General features: G+C 40.0%; 1 protein-coding gene across 1 annotated transcript in view; it reads left to right on the plus strand.

Annotated features, from left to right (window-relative positions):
- Positions 1–22076, plus strand: part of SND1 (staphylococcal nuclease and tudor domain containing 1) — a 440010-nt gene that overhangs the window by 217926 nt on the left and 200008 nt on the right. Inside the window, exon 13 of the mRNA XM_003261285.3 lies at positions 19171–19281. Coding sequence (XP_003261333.1) covers positions 19171–19281 — 111 coding nt within the window. The remainder of the gene's footprint in view (positions 1–19170; positions 19282–22076) is intronic.

Raw genomic sequence — 22076 nt, forward strand, 5'->3', positions numbered from 1 at the left:
TAGTCTGCTTGGTATGATAGAACGGAAAATATGACTTAAAAGGTAAATGTCTTTCTCAAGTTTCATCTTACTAAAACCAGACTTGGAATTTAAAATCTCATGTTTCCAAATGTAAGTAAAACTCAACCTCATTTGCATGTTATCTCCAAATTGCACCTGTTTTCTTAGGCCACACGAACATTATATGGTTGTTTTATTTTTTTAACTTTAGTTTGTGGGGTTTTTTTTTTTCCTCCATCTCTAGTCAACAGATTATTTACTGAATTGAGTACATGACATTGCCAGGCGCCAGCTCTTTGCACTGGGGATAGATCAGTGAATATAATAGAGATCTATTTTGTGCGGCACTTACATTCCAATGGGGGCAATCAGATAAAGAAACAGTAAAGATATATAGGTGATGAAAAGTGCTATAGAGAAAACTAAAGCTATGAAAGAGTTGAGGGGGGTATTCCAGGGTTCGGAGGGGGAAATTTTTTAGTAGGGAATCCAGGGAAGAGTCAGGGAGGCCTCAGTGGCAAGGTGTCAGGAGCAAGGACCCGAAGGATGGGAAAAAGCAAGCGGCAGAAGGCAAAGGCAACGCTAGAGACAGAGGTCTTATGGTCAAGTGTCCTGGATAGCAAAGAAGGCTTTAGGGTTGGAGCAGAGAGAGCAAAGGTGGGGGTGGTGGGAGATGGGGTTAGCGAAGGAGGGAATGGGGACAGCAGACCTGTAGGCTGTACATGGCCTTTGCTTTGAGTGAGACAGGAACCATTACAGAGTTTGGAGTAGAGGGATGGTGACAAGTTTTGTCTACTTTGACCTTCAGAGATTTATTCTGGTTGAGAACTATTCTGATTATTCTAGGTGAGAATGGAGTTTAGAGTCATTAATGCTTTTCTTCTCTCCTTTTAGTAAGTTAAAATCCCATTGACTTTTTAAAAAATAATTATAGATTCACAGAAGTGGCAAGGGTAGTAGAGAGAGGTCCATCCCATGTACCTTTCACCCAGTTTCCACCAGTGGTTAGATCTCATATAATTATAGTACAATATCAAAACCAGGAAGTTTACATTGATACAGCATCTTTGTATAGTTCTATGCCATTTTATCAACTGTCGATTCACATACATCGCAATGAAGGTAGACAATTATTCAGTCATCACAAAGGTCTCCCTAGTGCCACCCCTTCTACCCCTTTCCCTTTCCATCATCCCTCTGACAACTGTTTTCCATCTCTATAGTTTTGTCATTTCATGAACATTACATAAATGGAATCATAATACGTGATTCTGTGAGATGGACTTTTTAAATTTAGCATAATGCCCTTGAGATCCATGTAAGTCACTCGTTATATAGTTTGTTCTGGTTGACTTCTAATCTGTGTGTGAATGTAGGAGACAGGCTGTCATGGTGGAAGGATGCCTGTTTTATGACTTGAGACCTGAGTTCTAGCCCAGGTCCATCACTAAATGCTACTTACTATCTCTGGGTCTCAGTTTAGCCACCTATAAAATGAAGAAGAAATTACAGTCAAGATTCTTTCAGTAATAATTTTTTGGTGAGAGGACTGTAGTAGTCACCGACTCCATCTGCCTTTTTAATACTTACTATGCAATAATCTCCTATGGTCCTTAGTATATTGTCAAGCTCATACTGACCACTCAAGAAACAGCTCATAGTGGTTTTATTGACATATTGCTGCTACTTGTCTTTTTCAAGTATAAGCTTGATAGTAGGCCAATATACTACTTAACAAGCTATAGCCATGCATTACTTAACAATTGGGACACCTTCTGAGAAATGTGTCCTTAGGCAATTTGGTCATTGTTCGAACATCATGGAGTGTACTCACAAGAACCCTGATGGTATAGCCTACTACACACAGAGGCTGTATGGTATAGCCTGTTGTTCTGTACTAAAAACTGTACATCATGTTGCTGTACTGAATACTATAGGCCGTTATATAACACAATGGTAAGTATTTGTGTATGTAAACATCTAAACATAGAAAAGGTGCAGTAAAATTAGAGTATAAAAGGTGCTTACCATGAATGGAGCTTGCAGGACCGGAAGTTGCTTTGGGTGAATCATTGATGAAATAGGAAGTGAATTGTGAAAGCCTAGGATGTTACTGTACATACTGTAGACTTTATAAACTGTAGGCTTAGGCTACATTAAATTGATTTGAAAAGGTTTTCATTTTCAATAATAAATTAACCTTAGATTACTATAAATTTTATTTTATAATGCTTAATTTTTTTAAAAGAAACTTTGACTCCTTTGTAATAACACTTAGCTTAAAACACAAACATTGCACAGCTACAAAAATATTTTTTATATCATTATTCTGTAAACTTTTTTCTATTTTTAAAATTTATTTATTTATTTTACTTTTTAAAACTTGTTTGTTGAAAACTAAGACACAAACATACACATTAGCCTAGACCTACACAGTCAGGATAATCCATATCACTGTCTTCCACCTCTACATCTTGTCCCACTGGAAGATTTTCAGGGGACAGTAATGTAGATGGAGCTGTCATCTCCTATGATAACAATACCTTCTTCTGTATACCCCCTGAAGGACCTACCTGAGGCTGTTTTACAGTTAATTTCTTTAAGTGGAAGGCGTGCACTCTAAAATAACAATAATAAGTATGGTAGTAAATACATGCACCATTAACATAGTCATTTATTATTATCCATTACTATTACTGCCTGTACATAATTGTATGTGCTGTATACATTTATAGGATTCACAGTGCAGTAGGTTTGTTTTTACCAGCATCACCACAAACTTGTGAGTAATGCATTGTGCTGCAGGCTATGACTACGTGGTCTCTAGGCCATAGCAGATTTTGTAGCTCCATTATAATCTTATGGGATCCACTTGCGTATATGTGCTCCGTCATTGACCAAAACATTATTATGCAGTGCATGATTGTATGTAAATGTGAAGATGAGTGTTTGGTTTTTCATTATTTTCAGTGATAAGATGCAGAAAACTGTATCTTATCACTGAAAATAATGAAATTCCTCCTGCTGCCATAGTGCTCCAAACTAGAAATGTGTAAGGTATGCTTAATGCTCATTGAAATGATACATAATCTTGTTGGCCTCAAACATTATCATCAAGTGTCATTATAAAGATATGGATAGAAGTGTGAATCTATATTGAGCATGCACTACATGACTATTAATAAGTAGATCCTAGTTCATGTTAAAAATTAAATTATAGGCTGGTAGGAGGGACTCACACCTGTAATCCCAACACTTTGGGAGGCCGAGGCAGGAAGAACTCTTAAGATCAGGAGTGTGAGACCAATCTGGGCAACATAGCGACACCCCATCTCTACAAAAAAATTTAAAAGATTAATCAGGCGTGGTGGTGCATGCCTGTAGTCTAATTCATCAGGAGGCTGAGGCAGGAGGATTGCTTGAGTCCGGAAGTTCGAGGCTGGGGTGAGCTAGGATTGCCACGTACTCCAGCCTGGGCAACAAAGTGAGACCCTGTCTCAAAAAGAAAATTCATTATAGTATGTCTGAGCTAGAAGCTATTTTGTAGAGCATTTAGATCTAGCATCTCATTTTATAGGTATGGAAACTGGCACAGGCTTAGCACATTTACATGAGGTGAAACAGCTATAGAGAGAGCTGGGGTTAGAGCCCAGATCCTCTGCTCTGTGTTCCTGCTCTGTGCCATGAAGGGTTTTGTGAAACAGGCTCAGAATTGCTTTCTGGCCTGAGAGGGCTGGAGGAAGTGCATAAGATGACTTTCAGTATTGAAGAATAAATACCAGTGCTGTGTGTAACTTCTTTCTTTTGTTGGTATGGATGATGGAGAATTAATTGATCAGTGTTTATTCCCAGCACTTCTGTTTGGCCATACACATTTGTTTTGCTGTGCTCTTCTCACTCTTCACCTATTTTTTATAATTTAGATGAGGATTTTTTTTTCCTGTTAAAGTGTTGATATGACACAGTATCTTACATTAGACCTTTTTTAAAACACACACACACACACACACACACACACACACACACACACGACTCTGCCACGCGGTGAATCTTTTTTAGAATGTTGGTTTCCTCTTTTGTAAGCTTTAGAAAACAAACATAATAAGCTAAGCTCAAAGCTGAATATATTTTTGGTACCTACAGATGGGAAATTATTTTAACTGGTGAGAAGTTTACTGTCTGTGATCGATTTTTTTCTATTAGGAAAATGAATGTAGTTGAGGCATCATATTTGGTTAGAAGTGTAAAGAAAATAACTAGGAGAATATCTCTTTGACCAACAACAGACCTACCTCACATTTACCTTGTTCTTTCATTCTTAAGAGCACCTAAATTGATCTCTTTGCTGGAATATAGTGGTATCTTTGTGAAAACCAGAGATTGATATGTTCTTGACTTTAAGGTACTCATCTCTTATATATTCCACCCTTTAATATGCCGTTCACGGATATTTCTAAACTTGCTTTTATTCTTCACCCAGTGGCAGTATCCTCGAAGCCACCTTCACTTCATCACCAGTCTTCTCTTGCCTTTCTCCTTTTTCTGAGCAGGGTGACTGAAACTGTTGGGTTTCAGGTGGGTTAGGGAACCTCACAAGAATTTATGTGTTCAGGTAGAGAACACGTCATTAAGTTCCTACTCAGCTAGTGGTGAGGTGACAGAGGAAGACAGAGTCCTTCCCTCTTACTCTATCTTAAGTACCTAAGCAGAGGATTAAAGATTAAGCACTACCCAGCCACCTTTCCTGGACTCCATAATTGGAGTGGGATTTGCCCAACCACCTACCTTAGACACTGCAGCTGGAATGGGAATTGGGTAATACAGGGCAAGCCCGGGAAGAGAAAATCCTGTTGTATGTCCTTACCTGAGTCTTCAAGACTTCTTGAAGCCTAACTGTGTCACCTACCTCTCACCCTGGGCCTGGGCTCCTGTGTTTCCTAGTTTAGAAGAAAGCATGGCCTATGCAACTCAGGCTTAGGGACCATTTATTATTTTGTTTTGTTTTGTGTTTTTTAAGAGACAGGCTGTGTTGCCCAGACTGGAGTGCAGTGGCCATTCTTAGGCATGATTATAGCACATTGCTTCCTTGAACCCCTAGACTCAAGTGTTCTTCCCACCACAGCTTCCCAAGTAGCTGGGACTACAGGCACATGCCACCACACCCAGCTGGACTTTTTATTATTTAACTCTTGAAATCAAACCTCATAATGTACTGTTAAGATCCTTCTGGTTGCAAGAAACAGCAACAACGCTGACTATTCTAAACAAAAGGAAGATGTATGGGACATTATGAAGAGCTAATAGAACTCACTGGAGCATCAGGCTTGGAAAATAGATGGAGAACAGGGCTCCTGCAAAGGGCCAAGAAGCAGGATGCAGAATTGTTGTCTTTAGTTAGGAGCAGTCTGGCCAGGACACCCTCCCTTACGGTGTCACAGGGGCAGGACACCACTGTAAATGAATTCTGACTGTTCCCTCTATTTTGTATTACTCTCCATGCAGAAGCATTTAATAGGCAAAGACTGTTACGTGTCTCTGCCCCACCTGCCAGGGACAGGGACAGGGTAGTCATCTGATGATTTTCATCTTCCGTGGTGTGAGTACAACAGTATGATATGTTAAAAGGGAGATAACAGTTGACTGTTACATCCATTGTTTAACATGTGAAAGTTGACTTTCAAACACATATTGAAAGACCATATTATGCACAAAAGTACGAAATGACTATAATCATTTTTTGTATCAGGACCCTTTGAGGTTACTGACTTGAGTCCGGAGTCTAGGACAGTGGTGGAGTAGAGAAAACTCCCCTGAGTGACTACACAAACTCTCAATTCCTACTCCCACATCACTGACTTGAGAGTAGCTGAGGGTGTTTTTTGATACTTCTATTCACACTCCCCATACTGATCTTTTTTGTGAAATTTTGTTTCTCGAAGGATAGAGGAGCAGAAAAAAAATAAAGAATGAAGGAAACATACCTAGATCTACAATAAACATTTCTACTTTACGTTGGAATATATCTTGAGAAAAAAGAAGGAGTCATCAGACATTTTCGAATCATTTCTTCCATACCCCTCAAAAAAATCCTCTGAATCCCCAGAAGGCCTGCAAATTATTGTAATTAAGTGTTTAATATATAATTTAGCTAACATATTAGTACTAGAGTGCTCAAATTTACAATATGTGGGTAGATTATTTTTAATATGCGAATACATTTTTAATGTATTAAGGGCAACCTAGATAATTCATGTGCACAGTATACTTATTTCTATTTTACAGAATTATAAAAGCACAGCAGTGTAATAAAGGGAAACAGGCTAAGAATCAGAAGGCTCTTAGATGCCCATTATGCTGGTGTCACTCTGTTTTTCTTTTAGACAACAACTCATTAAAAAATTTCCTTGGTTTCTCTCTGGATCTGTCTTCATCTGCGTATGAAGGCATTTGGATTAGTTTATCTCTATGGAGTCTTTTTGCTCAAAAATTCTATGACTCAGTCAGTTATTACTTTGTTTTCATCCAACAGCCCACAGAACCTCCTAGGAACTCAGTGAGTAAAATCAATCAGCTAGCCAATAAATATTTATTGAGTGCCTACTAAGTGTTTTGCTCTTCTTGGATCTGTAGGGAATATGATCTAGTTGGGAAGACAAGATATGTACCCAGAAAAGATAATATACAGCAATAAAAGCTGAGTGCCAGATGAGTGGTGCAGCTACAGGCACCAGCATGAGGAGAATGCCAGGTTGGTGGCTAAGGAGTAGTCTGTTCAGGCTAAAGCAGAAAGTTGGAAGGGATTTAACAGAATAGGGTCAGAGGTATATGAGGGTAGATTGTAGAATACCTTTATAGTCTGTTGCCCTGTAATTGTGGCACTGTTGAGTCAAAAGAAAACTGGGTTTGAAATCAGAAAACCTGGCTTCTAATCATGGCTCTGCCACTTACAAAATGATTACATGTGGCAAGGCTGCAATGTTTTTCTCTTCTTTGGAAGCAATATATACTGCCTTTGTATTCTGTATTACTAGGATGATTAGGTTAATGTGTGTTTAAATGCCTGTTCCATGGTGGACATCCTGTAGATGTTCATTAAGTCTGAAATATTCTTTTGAGTAAAAATGGATGAGAGTTGTGTCATCAGATGTTTTCAGATTATAGGTTGGACAAGGTCATTGGCAATGTCCTTTTTATCACGGAAACACCATGTTTCTACCTCCAGCCTGTGTGTGCCTCCTTCTTGGTTCTTTTCCCTTACAAGCTTTGTAACCTTTCTGTGCTTCAGGTTTCTCATTTGTAAAATAGGGAATAATAATAGTCCCTATCTCATCAGAATTTTGTGAAGATCAAATGAGTTAATAAATGTACAGCGTTTAGAATAGTGCTCAGTAAACTTTAGTCTTCCTCCCCTCCCCCATCCATTTCTTTTCCTGCTCCCCTTTGCCCCTCTCCTTCTCTTTGTCCTTTGCTCCTTCCCCCTTCATTGTCATTATTCAGATCTGATGCTAATGATTGTCTTCGTGTTCGAAAATTTCTAAAAAAGTTTTCTGTGGTGGTTGTGGTGTGTTTAAGAATGAGGATTACTTGCCAACCTAATCCTTTAAGAAGATTCAGCTGACAGTGTTTGGAATTGGTCAGCATCACCAGGAGACCAGGTAGGGGAGGCTGTAATAGTCCATGTGAGAGGCAGTAGGAGCCTCAACTGGGGTAGAGAGAGAGAATCGAAAAGAAAATGTTCGTGGGAAAAACACTGTAGGTTTGAGTTCGGAGATTTTTATACAGGAATGAGAGAGATGTCAGGCCTAGGTGCTGAGAGTGTGATGGTCCTCCAGATAGGGCTGTTGGGAGGAGGAGCTGATTTGGTAAGATTCAAAAAAGCTTTTATCTAGGGAAGTGAGTTTTATTTTTGAAATGCTGAGTTTTACACAATGATGAATCATACAAATTCACATGTCCTGCAGATAGTTGAAAATGTGAATGCATGGCATATTTAGCAGTGAGTGGACCAGTTTAGTTGGATTGGAAGTGCATGTAGTTTACTTTCTTCAAGCTTGATCCAGTATTTGATTGGTCTAATCTTACTGTTTTTGAAGTATCTATTTGTTTCTTTCTGGGAAAGAAGTATGTTTGTTGTATAGCAGGAGTGTCACTTTGGGGACATTACCCCATGTTCTGTCATTTAGAGAGATTCAGACAAGTCTATGCAGTTTCTTTCTATTAAAGAGGTTTCTTTTTCTTGTTTTTCTTCTCTCATTGTGATGATTGAAGATCAGGGAAAACATTAGCTATTTGAAGATGGACATTGTTTTATTGCCGCTTATATTTAATATGCCCTGCATACTTCAGCCAACATTCATCATGTCCTAACTTCCCTAGATATTTTGCTGACATGGAAGTGCAGTGGTATTCAGAGAGGAGCTGGCATAGTGGAGTCTAATACCAGTTTTACTTGTCTTATAAAGCCATAACCATGATATTTCTGAATAAATGAGACTGTCGAATAAGAGGTGGCAATAAGATTACAGTACTGCAGAAATCCTGGGGGCAGAATAAAATTGTCTATTTACTAAGCATAACTATTTGATATAACTGTTTGATGTTATGCCTTCTTCCTCCTCTTTTGCTAAATTGCTTTGACCCATATTTTTAACACTGTATTCTCTACTTGCCAGCTTTATAAAGTGGGTTAGTTGTTGAATTCTACTGCTTCCATGTATATTTCTATCTTATCTTCCTCTGCCCGTTCATTGTTCTTTCCTGAGATGTCAGGTAGATGCTGACCAATTTCAAATACTGCCTTCCTAGGTAGGAAGGGAATGAGTAGAAATGAGGTCATGGGTATGCTATTTCTCAGAGATACCTTGGAGCAGACTAGTAGCTCTTCTGGCTGGGGGATTTTGAAGTGACATTTCTTTATCATCCTTCTTATTTATTTATTTATAAGAGGTGAGGTTTTGCCATGTTGCCCAGGCTGGTGTCAAACTCCTGAGCTCAAGGGATCCACCCACCTAGGCTTACCAAAGTGCTAGGATTACAGGCATGAGCTACCGAATCCAGCCGATCACCCACTTTTAAAACCCCAGCTATCTTTGGTTTTATTTCTTTTCTTCCCAAACTGAAGGGAGCTGTTGGTACTCAGTGAGATGTGGCCTCTGAAGCTGGAGAGGTGTTTGTCAGGGCTCAAATGTAAGCTGCTTATTAATAATGAAGTTTCGATGGGTATGTGCTGTAGGGATTCAAGGGTGTGTTTGTCTACAAAAAAGTCTTATTTTCATTTTATGGAATGACTTTTTTCTCCCCTTTCTCTCTCCCCCTTCTTCTCTTTCCCCTTCCCTACCTCCCTTGTTTCTTTCATGAAGCATTTCTACCAATGTTGTTTATGGGTGTCCTTTGGTTTCATTCTAACCATGCATCCTTTTGAGTTCTTAAAATAGGACTAAGTCCATGTATCAATCTTCATTGTTTTCTTTCCACTTCCTCCCCCACCGTGAGGAAGAATGATTAGGATTCATTAATGCACAGTCATTGTTCCTATGAGTTCTTGATTTTTGTATCTCCAGTATCTAGAAAATGCTCTCAACTCTCAGTTGTATTTATAGTCACAGACCTGTACATACTCTGAACGCTCCTTAAATGTGAACTAAAACTTATTAGAGAGATTTGTTTAGGAGAATATTCTTTTTGCTTTATTTGCTCTAAGTTCCATACCTGCCCATTCATGAGTCTGATTTTTTGGGGTCATGCCTTTATGTTGCCATATAACCACAGCTGTGCTGGTGGGTTGTCAAAGGGTATAGACAATTGGCTCTCACAGCCTAGAGTAAGGATGCCCTGCCCCAAGGCGCTGCAGCTCTTGACAACCCTTGGTTTTCCCATCACTCCACACCAGTTACCAAAGCCTGGCTAGGGATGTTGAAGCATTTGTATTTTTCTCTGTTTTCAGTCGGTATTATGAATTCTGGGAAAGTCTCTAGCCACTGTTTTGATCCTCTGGTGGTTTTCTTGGTGGCAGGACTTGTTAAACAGAGAATGGGCTTTAAATTGTTAATCAGTGTAAATGGATTTAAAAAATCAATTTCAGTCATTTTTAGAACTACATAAGTTTAAGGGGGAAGTGAAAAATAGTGAAGAAGGTGGGAGAGAGATTTAGTAAATCTATAAACCATGTGTGCCACCTCAAATGTTTCCAATTATCGAGGCTTCCAAAACAGAATCTCCTGTCTACGGATGCAGCTTGGTTATGTGAGAAGTACCTCCTAGATATATATGAAGAACAAAAATGGGGACAAAAATATCGATGATCCAGATTCACAGGAATTCAAACAGTGAAGACTGGAGAATAAAAAACACTGGGTGGGAAGGGTGTGGTGTGACTCCTTGAAGATGCCATCACACTAGCTTTTGGAAGTTCCCTGTTACTTTCTGTGACTTTTTCCTTGTTGGAGACCTGGTTGGAAAATGTAACTTAATAAAAGATATTTGCACATTGCCCATTGTCTCTAGATCTCTCTCAACTATAATTTCTGTCCTTACCCTTTAGAGATTTCTTTTGTCAGCTTACAGAAGTCAAATCTGTCTCAAGTCTGAAATGGTCAGGTTCCTGTTTGAAGGAACATGGATGTTAGATGTCTTAGTCTGAACTTGCAGGGAAGATCTAAAGAGAGCTTTGCTTTGGGCCTGTTCACCACGGAGCATTTTTCCTACTTGCTAACTGTCTTTTGGGATAGGTAGCCCACATCCTCCATATATATGAGCAAAGGAACTTAAAATCTGAAGAAAATAGTTTTTCAGTCTTCTGAGCTTTCTACCCTGTTGTTGAATCCTGTGGTGACCTTCCTTACTCGTTTCTAACCTAGTTGCAAAGAAAGATATCAGCAGCCTGTAGCTTCCCTTCTAGTTCAGCCCCATGGTAAAACATCCCCTGTGTAGCTGACGATAAGTGAGATCAGCCAGGTGGTATGTTGGGAATCAATATCGGAACTCTGTCACCTTCAGACCTCCATCCTAGCTCTTCTGAGAATGCCTGTAATTGTGGGGAAAGTATAGTCAATGTGTAAAGGGAGTAGAGGCAGTTTTTCAGCATTAAGACATTGGAGTTTTTGAGGGTCATAGGTGACAGAGGCCTAGGATACATGCCTGATGTCTTACAGTAAACAGCCATAAGGTGCCTTTTGTGCTTAGTTTATAAGATTTTATCACAGGGCCTTGAAGTTACCGTAAATAATATGTAATAAATATATGTGTGTGCATGCATGCAGGCATCTGCATGAGATATATGCCTCTACTATCAATAAAGTAGTAGTTCCCCTTGACCTGCAATTTTAGTTGCCCATGAGCAACCACAGTCTGAAAATATTAAATGGAAAATTCTAGAAATAAACCACTCATAAGTTTTAAATTGTGTGCCTTTCTGAGGAGCCCCATTCAGTGAAGAGATATCTCACCTTCCAGCGTAGGCTATGAATCATCACTTTCTCCACTGTATCCAGATTGTATACACTACCTGCATCTTAGTCTCTTAGTAGCCATCTCAGTAATTAGATCGACTGGCTATGGATGCTTGCATATTGTTATAATTGTTCTATTTTATTAGTAGCTATTGTTGTTAATCTCTTACTGTGCTAAATTGTAGGCTAAACTTTATTATAGGTATGTATGTATAGGAAAAAATACAGAGTTCAGTACTATGTGCAATTTCAGGCATTTACCACAGGTCTTGGAGCATATATTTCTTGCAGATAAAGAGGGACTACTGTATTATGGATATACTACCCTATTAATGATATTTCATTTCTTTCCTTTACCCGTGACTAAAATATATTGCAGGCTCACTTCTTTATAGGTTTACTTTATTCTGAATATGTGCCCACATGTGTTTACCTTAAGGAAAATATTCGGCTTTTCTGATCTCCATGGATGCCTCAGAGACTGATAAAATGTAGGTAGTTTGTAAGTGAAAAATGTTAAGTTCAAAGAGCTAGATAAAGATCTAAGAAACAGAGCCACTGAGTTATCTGCATCCTTTTCAGCTGGAGAATGCAGGGGTGTGTGTGTGGCCGGGGAAGGGGGGTATATAATGGTGTTATTCCCTGTGCCCACTCTCTTGATACTGTTGAGGCCCAGAACGTGATACCCCACAGGGTGACATTTTGACATGCTGAGAGGTCTCTAATTTTGTCTACCTCACCCAGCTACCCACCGTCTCCCACAATGCAGGGAGGGACTGTTTCTGGAATTTCCTATTTGACTAAGACAGCTTCTTTCCAACAGAAATGCAATTGTCTTAAATCCCCTTTCTAGAGATGTCACCAGATAATCAGGAAAGATGTACCACTGGAGTATAGTAGAGAATGGGCACCATCACCATGCTCAGACTTTTCATCTGTAGTTCTGAGGGCAGCTCTGAGGGATTAACCTGGGAGACTATTGGCTTAATAAGACAACCTTTGTTTCTGTGCAGCTTCACTTCTCGCCTTCCAGTAATGTCTGCCTCCCACTCTCTGGGTCCATTTATTCTCCCTGAAGATTTACTGCTCCTCAAAGAATTACCACATTCCCCATCTCACCCCTCTGCTATGAAAAGGGGTACATGAGCTTCTGTTCCACCCTAGGTTATTGGATAATCATTCTATGATTCCCTCCATGCTATGCACATTAAAATTAAATTTTATGTGCTCTTTTGTTGATCTACCTTTTGTCAGCTGATTTTTAGGGAACCTCCAGAGGGCAAAGGGGAAGTTTACCCTCAGCCCCTATAATATCTTTATTCATTTAACCCAGGTTCTTTTTTATCAAGTAGTATATTCCTTTTAAGTTAGCTCTACTTATGGGCACCAAATCTTCAAAGTCACAGAATGCATGAATGAGTGAGAAAGAGTATATATGTATATGGGGAAAGTTTTATCTTTATTGTCCCTGTGGAAATATGCATTACCTTTGGCTGTAAATATAACTGGACAGACAAATGCATAACACACAGTCTGGTTCTCTCATTGAAAAGCTTGCTCTGCCTCTTCCTGGTTTGACTCTATGGAAAGTTAGTGGTGGTTGGTGTTTGGTGTCGAAAGGAAACAATTTTTTTTGTTTGTTTGTTTGTTTTTTGAGACAGTTTCACTCTGTCACCCAGTCTGGAGTGCAGTGGTGTGACCATGGCTCACTGTAGATTTGATCTCCTGGACTCAAGAGATCCTCCTGCCTTGCCCTCCCAACGTGTTAGGATTATAGGCGTGAGCCACCACAACAGCCAAAACAATTCATTCTTAAAGCAGTTGGGGCAGAGGCTGGACGCAGTGGCTCATGCCTGTAATCTCAGCACTTTGGGAGGCCAAGGTGAGAGGATCACTTGGGCCCAGGAGTTCACAACCATCCTGGGCAATATAGCAAGACCCTGTCTCTACAGTAAAAATTCAAAAAATGAGCTAAGCATAGTGGCATGTGTCTGTAGTCCTAGCTACTCGGGAGGCTGGGGTAGGGGGATCCTTTAAGCCCAGGAGTTTGAGGCTGTAGTAACTGCGATCATACCACTGCACTGTAGCCTGGGTGACAGGGCATGACCCTGTCCCTTTTATATATATTAAAAAAGAAAAAGCAATTAAGGCAGATCAAAGGCATATGTGCTCAGAGGGGTAGTCTGGCTTGGGGTGTCAGAGCCCCATAGGGGAAGGAAGGCAGGCAGGAAGGAAGGGAGGGAGGGAGGGAGGGACAGAGGAGAAAAGAGGAGAGGAGAGGGGAGGGGAGGGGAGGAAAGGGACGGGAAATAGAGCACTGGAACATTATTTTCCTAGCCAAGTTTTCCCAGCATGTAATCAAGGACGATAACTTTCTGCATGCTTTCCCAGCTTTTGTCTTCCTCCTCTCAATTATCTGGGACTTCAATTTAAAAAGAGAATGAAAGGGAGGGAGAGAAAGTGGAATTAGCCTAGATCCATGTGCTTGACTGTCTCATTCATTTCTTTTGGCTGCTAATGAAAGGTCAGGAAATTTTCCCCTGGCTAAAGACGGCTCAGAACCTGACACTACTGAGTTGATCAGTTGCCCAGTAAGAAAAGAGAACATTAAATTGTGTGCCATGACATTATGCTTCTTTAGACAAATTTATAAATCCTGCTTTCTTGAGTGTATCAGTAATTCTACTCCAATTACACATGTCTGGCCTGAATGGATAATTCACAATCGGCATATAAAAAGGTACCTAACAACCTTGGAAGTCTAACAGTAAGGCATCACTCTCCATGTCAGCTAGAAACAAAAAAAGAATTAGTGCTAGGACTGAAATGCTTCTCTAAACTAAAAGAGATGTTTAGGGTTCTATTAAAAGTCAACAGTTTCCATTAGGCATGATCAGGTGGTTCCTGATATAAACAAACACAAGTGACATGGGTCTCACAGGCAGTCTTGCTCAAAAGATAGATGAGCAGTTGACTTCTTCCCCTCTAGTTAATTTCCATGCAAGCAGGTTGTAATACAAGCTCAAACTTAGCCACTATAAGATAGTAGTGAAACCGTGGGGTCCAATATTATGCCAACATGGAGAAAATATGTTCCATACCCATACAAGAGAACAGGAATCCTAGGGGGTAAAATTCAACTGTAGTAGGCCTTAATTGTTTGATCATGTTTTTGCCTGCCTTCCCTACCTCTAACAATATTGGAAGTAACAATATATTGACAATTGATAATTTGTCTAAAACTGTCCAGTTTACTTCACAATGTGTGTTTGTGTTAATTTTGAAACCACTTAAGCTTATGGAAAAGTTGCACATAACTGTACAAAGAGCATACCTTTCAACTATTTAAGAGCAACTGACCGATCTATTGTACCTCTCCTCAGATAATTTATTGTGCATTTTCTATGAGGCAGGACATTTTCCTGCATACTCAAAAAACATTAGAACTTGGATATTAACACATTGCTATCATCTAATCCACAAACCTACTCAAATTTTGCCAACTGTTCTAATGGAATACTTCGAGAAAATGATCTAGTTCAGAATCAGGTGTTGCAGTTAGAGGTCATGTCACTCTAGTCTGGAATAGTTCTTCAGTCTTTCTTTGACCATCATGGCCTTGACACTTTTGAAGAGTACAGGTCAGTTATTTTGGTTTGTCTGATGTTTCTTCATGATCATAAAGTTAAGCACTGATTCATCATTTATTGATGATGGTAATCTTGATCATTTGATTTGGGTGATGTCTACCAGGCTTCTCCACTGTAAAGGTACTATTTTACTCTTTGTAATTAATAGATATTTTGTGAGGAGACACTTTGAATTACATAGTTTTCACCTCTCATTAAACTCCCAAGTTATGTATTTGTTTATATTAGAATGAATTCATGGAATCTCATTTTATTCAAACAGTTGTAATCCACTACTACTGTTCTTTGACACTCAAATTGTTCCCAATTTGGCCAGTAGGAGCCAGGACTTCTGTGTCCTTTGGACATGTCTCCTATCTTTTTTTGAGAACTTCTTTGTTTTCTGGTACTACGTGTTCCAGGCTTATCTTGTACTATCTTCCCCAGATCTGAAATTAGCCATTTATCTAAGGAGCCCACATTTCCATCTATATTTATTTTTATATGTTTATTTCTAAATCTATCTATATCTATTGAAAACCATGTGTGGCAGTGATGAAAATGTGCCTCCTGGATCTCCAACTGCAGGAAGCATAATAGACTGACAGCCCAGCTGCTGTGCTTTGAAATCAATCACTGCTACTTCAGCCAAGGCTATGCTTCCCACCAGCTGCTCCCAGCCAATAGCAGAGCGCAGCAGAGATACTAAGGCAGGCCTATTGCTGAGGGACATAGGGTTCCTCTGATGGACAATTTTGACTTCTTGTCAAGCTTTGACGAAACTCTTTGGAAAAGGCCCATAGCTCAGACGTTCCCTATCTAACCTTCCTTCATTCCCTCCATTCTGCACAGGGGTTTGACCTGCATTGCAGTCTGTTGGCTCTTCCCAGGCCTCCTGGGGTTCCCTTCGCACCTTCCTTGAGATGAGTTTTCTCCAATTAATCTCCTGCACATCTAATCCTTCTTGGCACGTGCCTCTTACAGAACCTGAACCAACATACCATGAGTTCACACAAATACCTAAAATTCCAATCCGCCGCTACAGGGTTCATTTTAGTTTTCTTCCTTTCCGTATTTGTATATACCTACTCTGACAGTGAGAAACCTGGCTTATCCTTAGTACTTTCACTGGTAGGATTGATATTCCTTAGTGTAACCAATCTTGTAACACTGATGTCACCCCTCCCAAGTGGACACTCAGTCTTTAATGCCTGGCTATGGAGCCACCTTCCATGTGGATGTTTGCACCCAGCTTGAACTCTGATACCTTGTGTGAGTGATCATCCTTACCTTCCTATGGGGCTCTTGACACCCCAAGCCGGACTACCCTATACTTTGTGCAAAATACTGTGCTTGGAACTGGGATATAGAGCAAGAAAAGCATGGCCCCTGCCCTCACAGAGTTTATCACTCACCAAGGAAGATAAACGATGAATGAATAATTGCCATATATTGTGATGATATATCACATGGGGAACCCACCAAGAAGAGAACACATGTGATTCTCATATGCATGGCACGTAGTAAATGCCCAATAATGATGGTTGTTATCATTTCATGTATTTTTACTCTCGTTACCGCTAAGCACCAGCATCACAACTGTTCCTCCAGGAGAAATCTATAATTAGGGGATAAGAAGCTAAGAGAACATGGCTTAAATGCTGAGCTTTAAAGGAAAGAGAGAAGAAAGTTAGTGGGCAGGGTGTGGAGTGATTTGGGAATCTAAGGCCTCAGGAACTCCATATGGCAGGTCTTAACTGGCTTGTAGACATTTGCTGATAGGATAAAGAGGGCAGGGACAAGGAAGAGGAGAGAAAGTGCCCTTGGTTTTCCTGGCCAGGAAGGTACTCAGTAATTCTGTGAATTGATTTGAGCAGCATTTACTGGGGTGGATCATTTAACATTTGTGTTGTTTTTCTTTATATATCAAAGCTTGTTTGTGTGAATTTTTCCTTGCCTGCTCTGCCATTCCCACTTTCTCCTCCAAACCCCATGTATTTACTGTAAAATGTCAATGCTCAGTAATTCAAAATGCAGTAACAAATATTTCTTTGTTTTCTTGGCATTTAAAACAGCCAGGACATCTCAGACTATCAAAAGTGGAGTTGTCCCCCATGCCACTCCCCAGCCTTCTTACTAGCTCTTTGATGGGTGGAGCCTCTCTTGTTCCCTGCTAGGGCCCCTTAGTGACAACCTTAGTTAAATCCTCACCATGTATCAACATCTACATCTGCTGATTTGAGGCTGTTGCCTTCTCCATGCTGCCAAACACAACTCTGTGATAATGACAGCATTTGCCAGCACGCTTATGTGGTGACTCAGGAGACAGGGTGGCCAGCAAAGCAGCCTCTTTGTAGGAGTGGATTTTGAGAAGTGCTAATTCCGTGGCGGTTTGGAGATATTAATACCGTGCTGGCAGTAGATAAACAGACATCAGAGGGGCATATAATGAGAAGATAATCAGCCACTGCATCTTTTCCTCCTTGCTCTACCAACACATTTATTTTTTCTTCTTTAAAAAAAAGCATATTCTCCTGGGTTTTGACGAATAGAGCCCTTAAATTGCGTAAACATGCACAGATACTGGTTGGTTCAGCTCCCAGCATCCCCACAGTATGACTTTCTAAGAACCACTGGTGTGTTAGGAGTTAACCACATTGGCAAACAATACTCAGTCATAGCATATGGCACGGTAGCCTATTGCTTACCATAGCCTCTCCCTAAAGGGCAGCAAACCAGATGGTTTAAGTAGGGCCTTTGGTGTAATTATGACAGACACAAAGAAAGACATAACCACCATTCTCCCTCAGTAATATCATGCCTCTTCTTTTCCAGTATTTGCTATAGTTAATTATACTTAATTTTTGAAAATTTGTTTTTGCAGTTTGATTGTTCATAACAAAGTTCCCTTTCCAGGTTGGGGAGGAACCATTCAAATATGTATCATTAAGTGCCTGCATATCATTTCCCATTCATCCTTCTCTAGTTAGTAGATGCAGGCCACATAGAGTGGCATCTCTCATTCCCAAGTGTGAGCAATTTTCTTATTCCAGCAAAAAAAAAAAAGATTTGTTGCATTTGAGAATTACTTTGCATTAGAGTCTAACCTGAGATTTTTTGTAGCTCCCATGGAGTATTGCTCCAAAACTGGTCATCTCAGATTTTATACTGTTTACTTTCTTTGTTCCCCACCTTGATTTGCTTTTTTCTTTCTTTTTTGAGATAGGGCCTCATTCTGTTACCCATGCTGCAGTGTAGTGGTGTGATCACAGCTCACAGCAACCTCAAACTCCTGATCCTCCTCCCTCAGCATTCCAAGTAGCTGGAACTATAGGCATGCACCACCACGCTCGGCTAATTTTTAAATTTTTATTATGGAGATGGGGGTCTCATTGTGTTGTCCAGGCTGCTCACAAACTCCTGGGCTGAAGTGATCCTAGCGCCCGGGCCTCCCAAAGTGTTGGGATCATAGGCATGAGCCACAGCGCAAAGAATTTCCTTTCTGCTAGAATGCCTCCCTCCTGCCTGCCCCTTCTCTCTTCATTCATAGTCTTATCTTTTCCAAGCCCACTTTGGGTAGAAGATCTACTCTCAGGAGTTCTTGTAAGAGAAACACTTCGTTATGTAAAACCAATGTTTCTAACGTTGCCAAACGAAAAGAGGACATTTTCTGGTTGTTCTGTCGGCTAGAAAGATTTTGAGAAATTTAGGTCATGCTTTTATATGTTCCGTTTTTTCTCTATGTGCCTAATATTTTATAGCAGACTTTTCTTGAGGGCAGTGGCTTGTTTATAACATTCTGTAAATAGCCTGGTGCAATGTGGGCTTTTTACAGATTTTTTTTTGCTAGTTTTTGATATATGGATTGATATAGCATCTGACTGTACTAACCAGAAAAATGCTGAGCTAGGGAACTTTGTTATTTAACCTTTTATTTGGATTTCTAGCTTAGCAACTCATAGGTCTTGAAACCTTGGCTTCTCCCTCCCTCTGCCAGAATGCGTTAAGACCTCCAGGTGCTAACTGTTATTATTTCTGTTGACTGAGCCCCATATGCACTTCTAGTGCTCACTGACCTATCTTTTCTGTTGCAGAAACATTGCTGAGGCTCTTGTCAGCAAAGGTCTAGCCACAGTGATCAGATACCGGCAGGATGATGACCAGAGATCATCACACTACGATGAACTGCTTGCTGCAGAGGCCAGGTAAGACCAAACATTACTAAACACATGGGGACCCACGCCCTCACTTTTTTCTTTCCCAGTTTTGTGCCTATACCTGAGCAGAATGTGTTGGAAAATAATATGCTGAGAAAGCGTGTATTATTATTCAGATTTTCCCATGAAAAGAAGGACACATTTTGAACTTGCTGTCTAATTTTGGTTAAGTGCACTTGGTCTTCCATTTAAAAAAAATATGTAAAATAGGTGTATATTAGATATGATCTCCCTTTGTAGCTGTATAAAAGAAAGCATGAATGAGTGCTCTATGGGAGATATGTTTATCATCATTCTGGGACTAACAGTGAAGCCGTGCTTATGTCTGTAGTGCATTTGCCTCTGTTTCTTACCTCCAAAGGCCTCCACTCCTAGCCCCTCCCATTTACCACCTCTAGACCTTTTGTCATGTACAAAGGAAAGAAAACATTTATTAGGAAATGAGTTTTGGTTTCAAACACTTCTGACAGCTGGCAGGAGACCATTTGAGAAGCCCGGTGACATTTTAATTTGTCCTTCATCCCTGTGGCTGGTTGCCCCAAGGACGTGCGTGCTGCTCAGCAGTATTTCTGGCCATTGTCATCCCTCAGGGAGTCTTTTGTCACTGGGTAGTGTGGTAGTTGAGTGATTCCCAGACTTCTTGGGAAACAGAGCAAGAACTGAGCTACTTATTGCTGAACTGACTTGGATAGCTCAGCAGACTGCTTGGACTCAACCAAAATATATCCATTGTTTGAATGTGATTTCAGGGGCCTGCCTCACTCAGCAGTTTTTCCATAGCCTCTAGGACCCATTTAGTTCTAGGAGTTTGGTAATTGTCAGGTTATTTTCTACAGAGGAGGAGTGATTCTGGGCACATGTTGTCTAATCTCGGCTTCAGATTTTGTCATTGAGATCACTTCTCTTGCTCTTTGGCCCATAACATTGCCCTGATATGTGACATTTACCTCTAACACCGTGTCACATCCTGATGGATAGAGCATCTGTAGAATGTCACACAGATGTCAGCCGAGAAATCAGTCTGTCAGGCTGCTGTGGCTTTTGGATTCTTTCTCGTGGGCTTTTCCCAATAGACCCTGTGGAGGACCTCATTCTTAAGTACAAAGAGTCCAGTGAAAATACTCACATCTTTGGTTGTTTAAGGCTCATTAATGCTCATTTAAAATACGTACTTTGTGACTGGTGTTTTCTCATAAACCTGCTTACTTTCTTCTCTTATCAGTAAGCAAGAAAGTCCCAAAGAACTCATGATGAGAAATGTGACTTCACACTTCTTGGTTCTGTTTTTTTTTGGTTTTAATTTTTTTAATTTTACTTTTTGTGAGTATATAACAGGTGTATGTATTTATGGGTTACATAAGGTGTTTTGAGCAGAATGTGTTGGAAAATAATATGCTGAGAAAGCATGTATTATTATTCCAGATTTTCCCCATGAAAAGAAGGACACATTTTGAACTTGCTGTCTAATTTTGGTTAAGTGCACTTGGTCTTCCATTTTAAAAAAATATGTAAAATAGGTGTATATTAGATATGATCTCCCTTTGTAGCTGTATAAAAGAAAGCATGAATGAGTGCTCTATAGGAGATATGTTTATCATCATTCTGGGACTAACAGTGAAGCCGTAATAATCACATGCAGTGCGTAATAATCACATTATGTAAAATGGGGTATCTGTCCTCTCAAGTATTTATCCTTCGTGTTACAAACAATCCAGTTATACTCTTAGTTATTTTAAAATGTACAATTAGATTATTATTGACTATAGTGACCCTGCTGTGCAATCAAATACTAGGTCTTATTTATTCTTTCAAGCTATTTTTTTTTTGTACCCATTATCCATCCCTACCTCTCCTCCACCTTCTCACTACCCCTCCCAGCCTTTGGTAACCTCTCTACTCTGTGTTTCCATGAGTTCAGTTGTTTTGATTTTTAGATCCCACATATAAGTCAGAACATGCAATGTTTTTTCTCTCTGTGCCTGGCTTATTTCACTTGGCATTATGACCTCCAGTTCCATCTATGTTGTTGCAAATGACAGGGTCTCATTCTTTTTTAATGGCTGAATAGTACTCCATTGTGTATAAGTACCACAGTTTCTTTATCCATTCATCTGTTGATGGACACTTAGGTTACTTCCAAGTTTTGGCTGTTGTGAACAGGGCTGTAGCAAACATGGGAGTACAGATATCTCTTCGATATACTAATTTCCCTTTTTTAGGCGGTATATACCCAGCAGTGTGATTGCTGGATCATATGGTAGCTCTATTTTTAGTTTCTTGACGATCCTCCAAACTTTTCCCCATAGTGGTTGTACTAATTTATATTCCCACCAGCAGTGTACGAGGGCTCCCTTTTCTCCACATCCTCGCCAGAATTTATTGCCTGTCTTTTGGATATAAGCCATTTTAACTGGGGTGAGATGATATCTCATTGTAGTTTTGATTTGCATTTCTCTGATGATCAGTGATGTTGAGCACCTTTTCACATGGCCGTTTGCCATTTTTATGTCTTCTTTTGAGAAATGTCTATTCAAATATTTTGCCTGTTATTTTAATTGGATTATTAGTCTTGGTACTGTTTGATCATCCAGCTCCAGTAGGAAACGGAACAATTACTAAACTATCCATGGGATTTGGGGGGTGGGTCCGTGCTGGACATATTCAGCCCAATCTGATGGTAACTTGAGGAACAGGTTATGCATTTCCAGAGTAGCAGGAGCCCTCAGCAATACAATGGAATGTATAGTTATATTTTCCACGCAGGCTTCACACTGCCACCAGTG

The sequence above is a fragment of the Nomascus leucogenys genome, chromosome 13 (genome assembly GCF_006542625.1).
Source record: "Nomascus leucogenys isolate Asia chromosome 13, Asia_NLE_v1, whole genome shotgun sequence".
NCBI lineage: Eukaryota > Metazoa > Chordata > Mammalia > Primates > Hylobatidae > Nomascus > Nomascus leucogenys.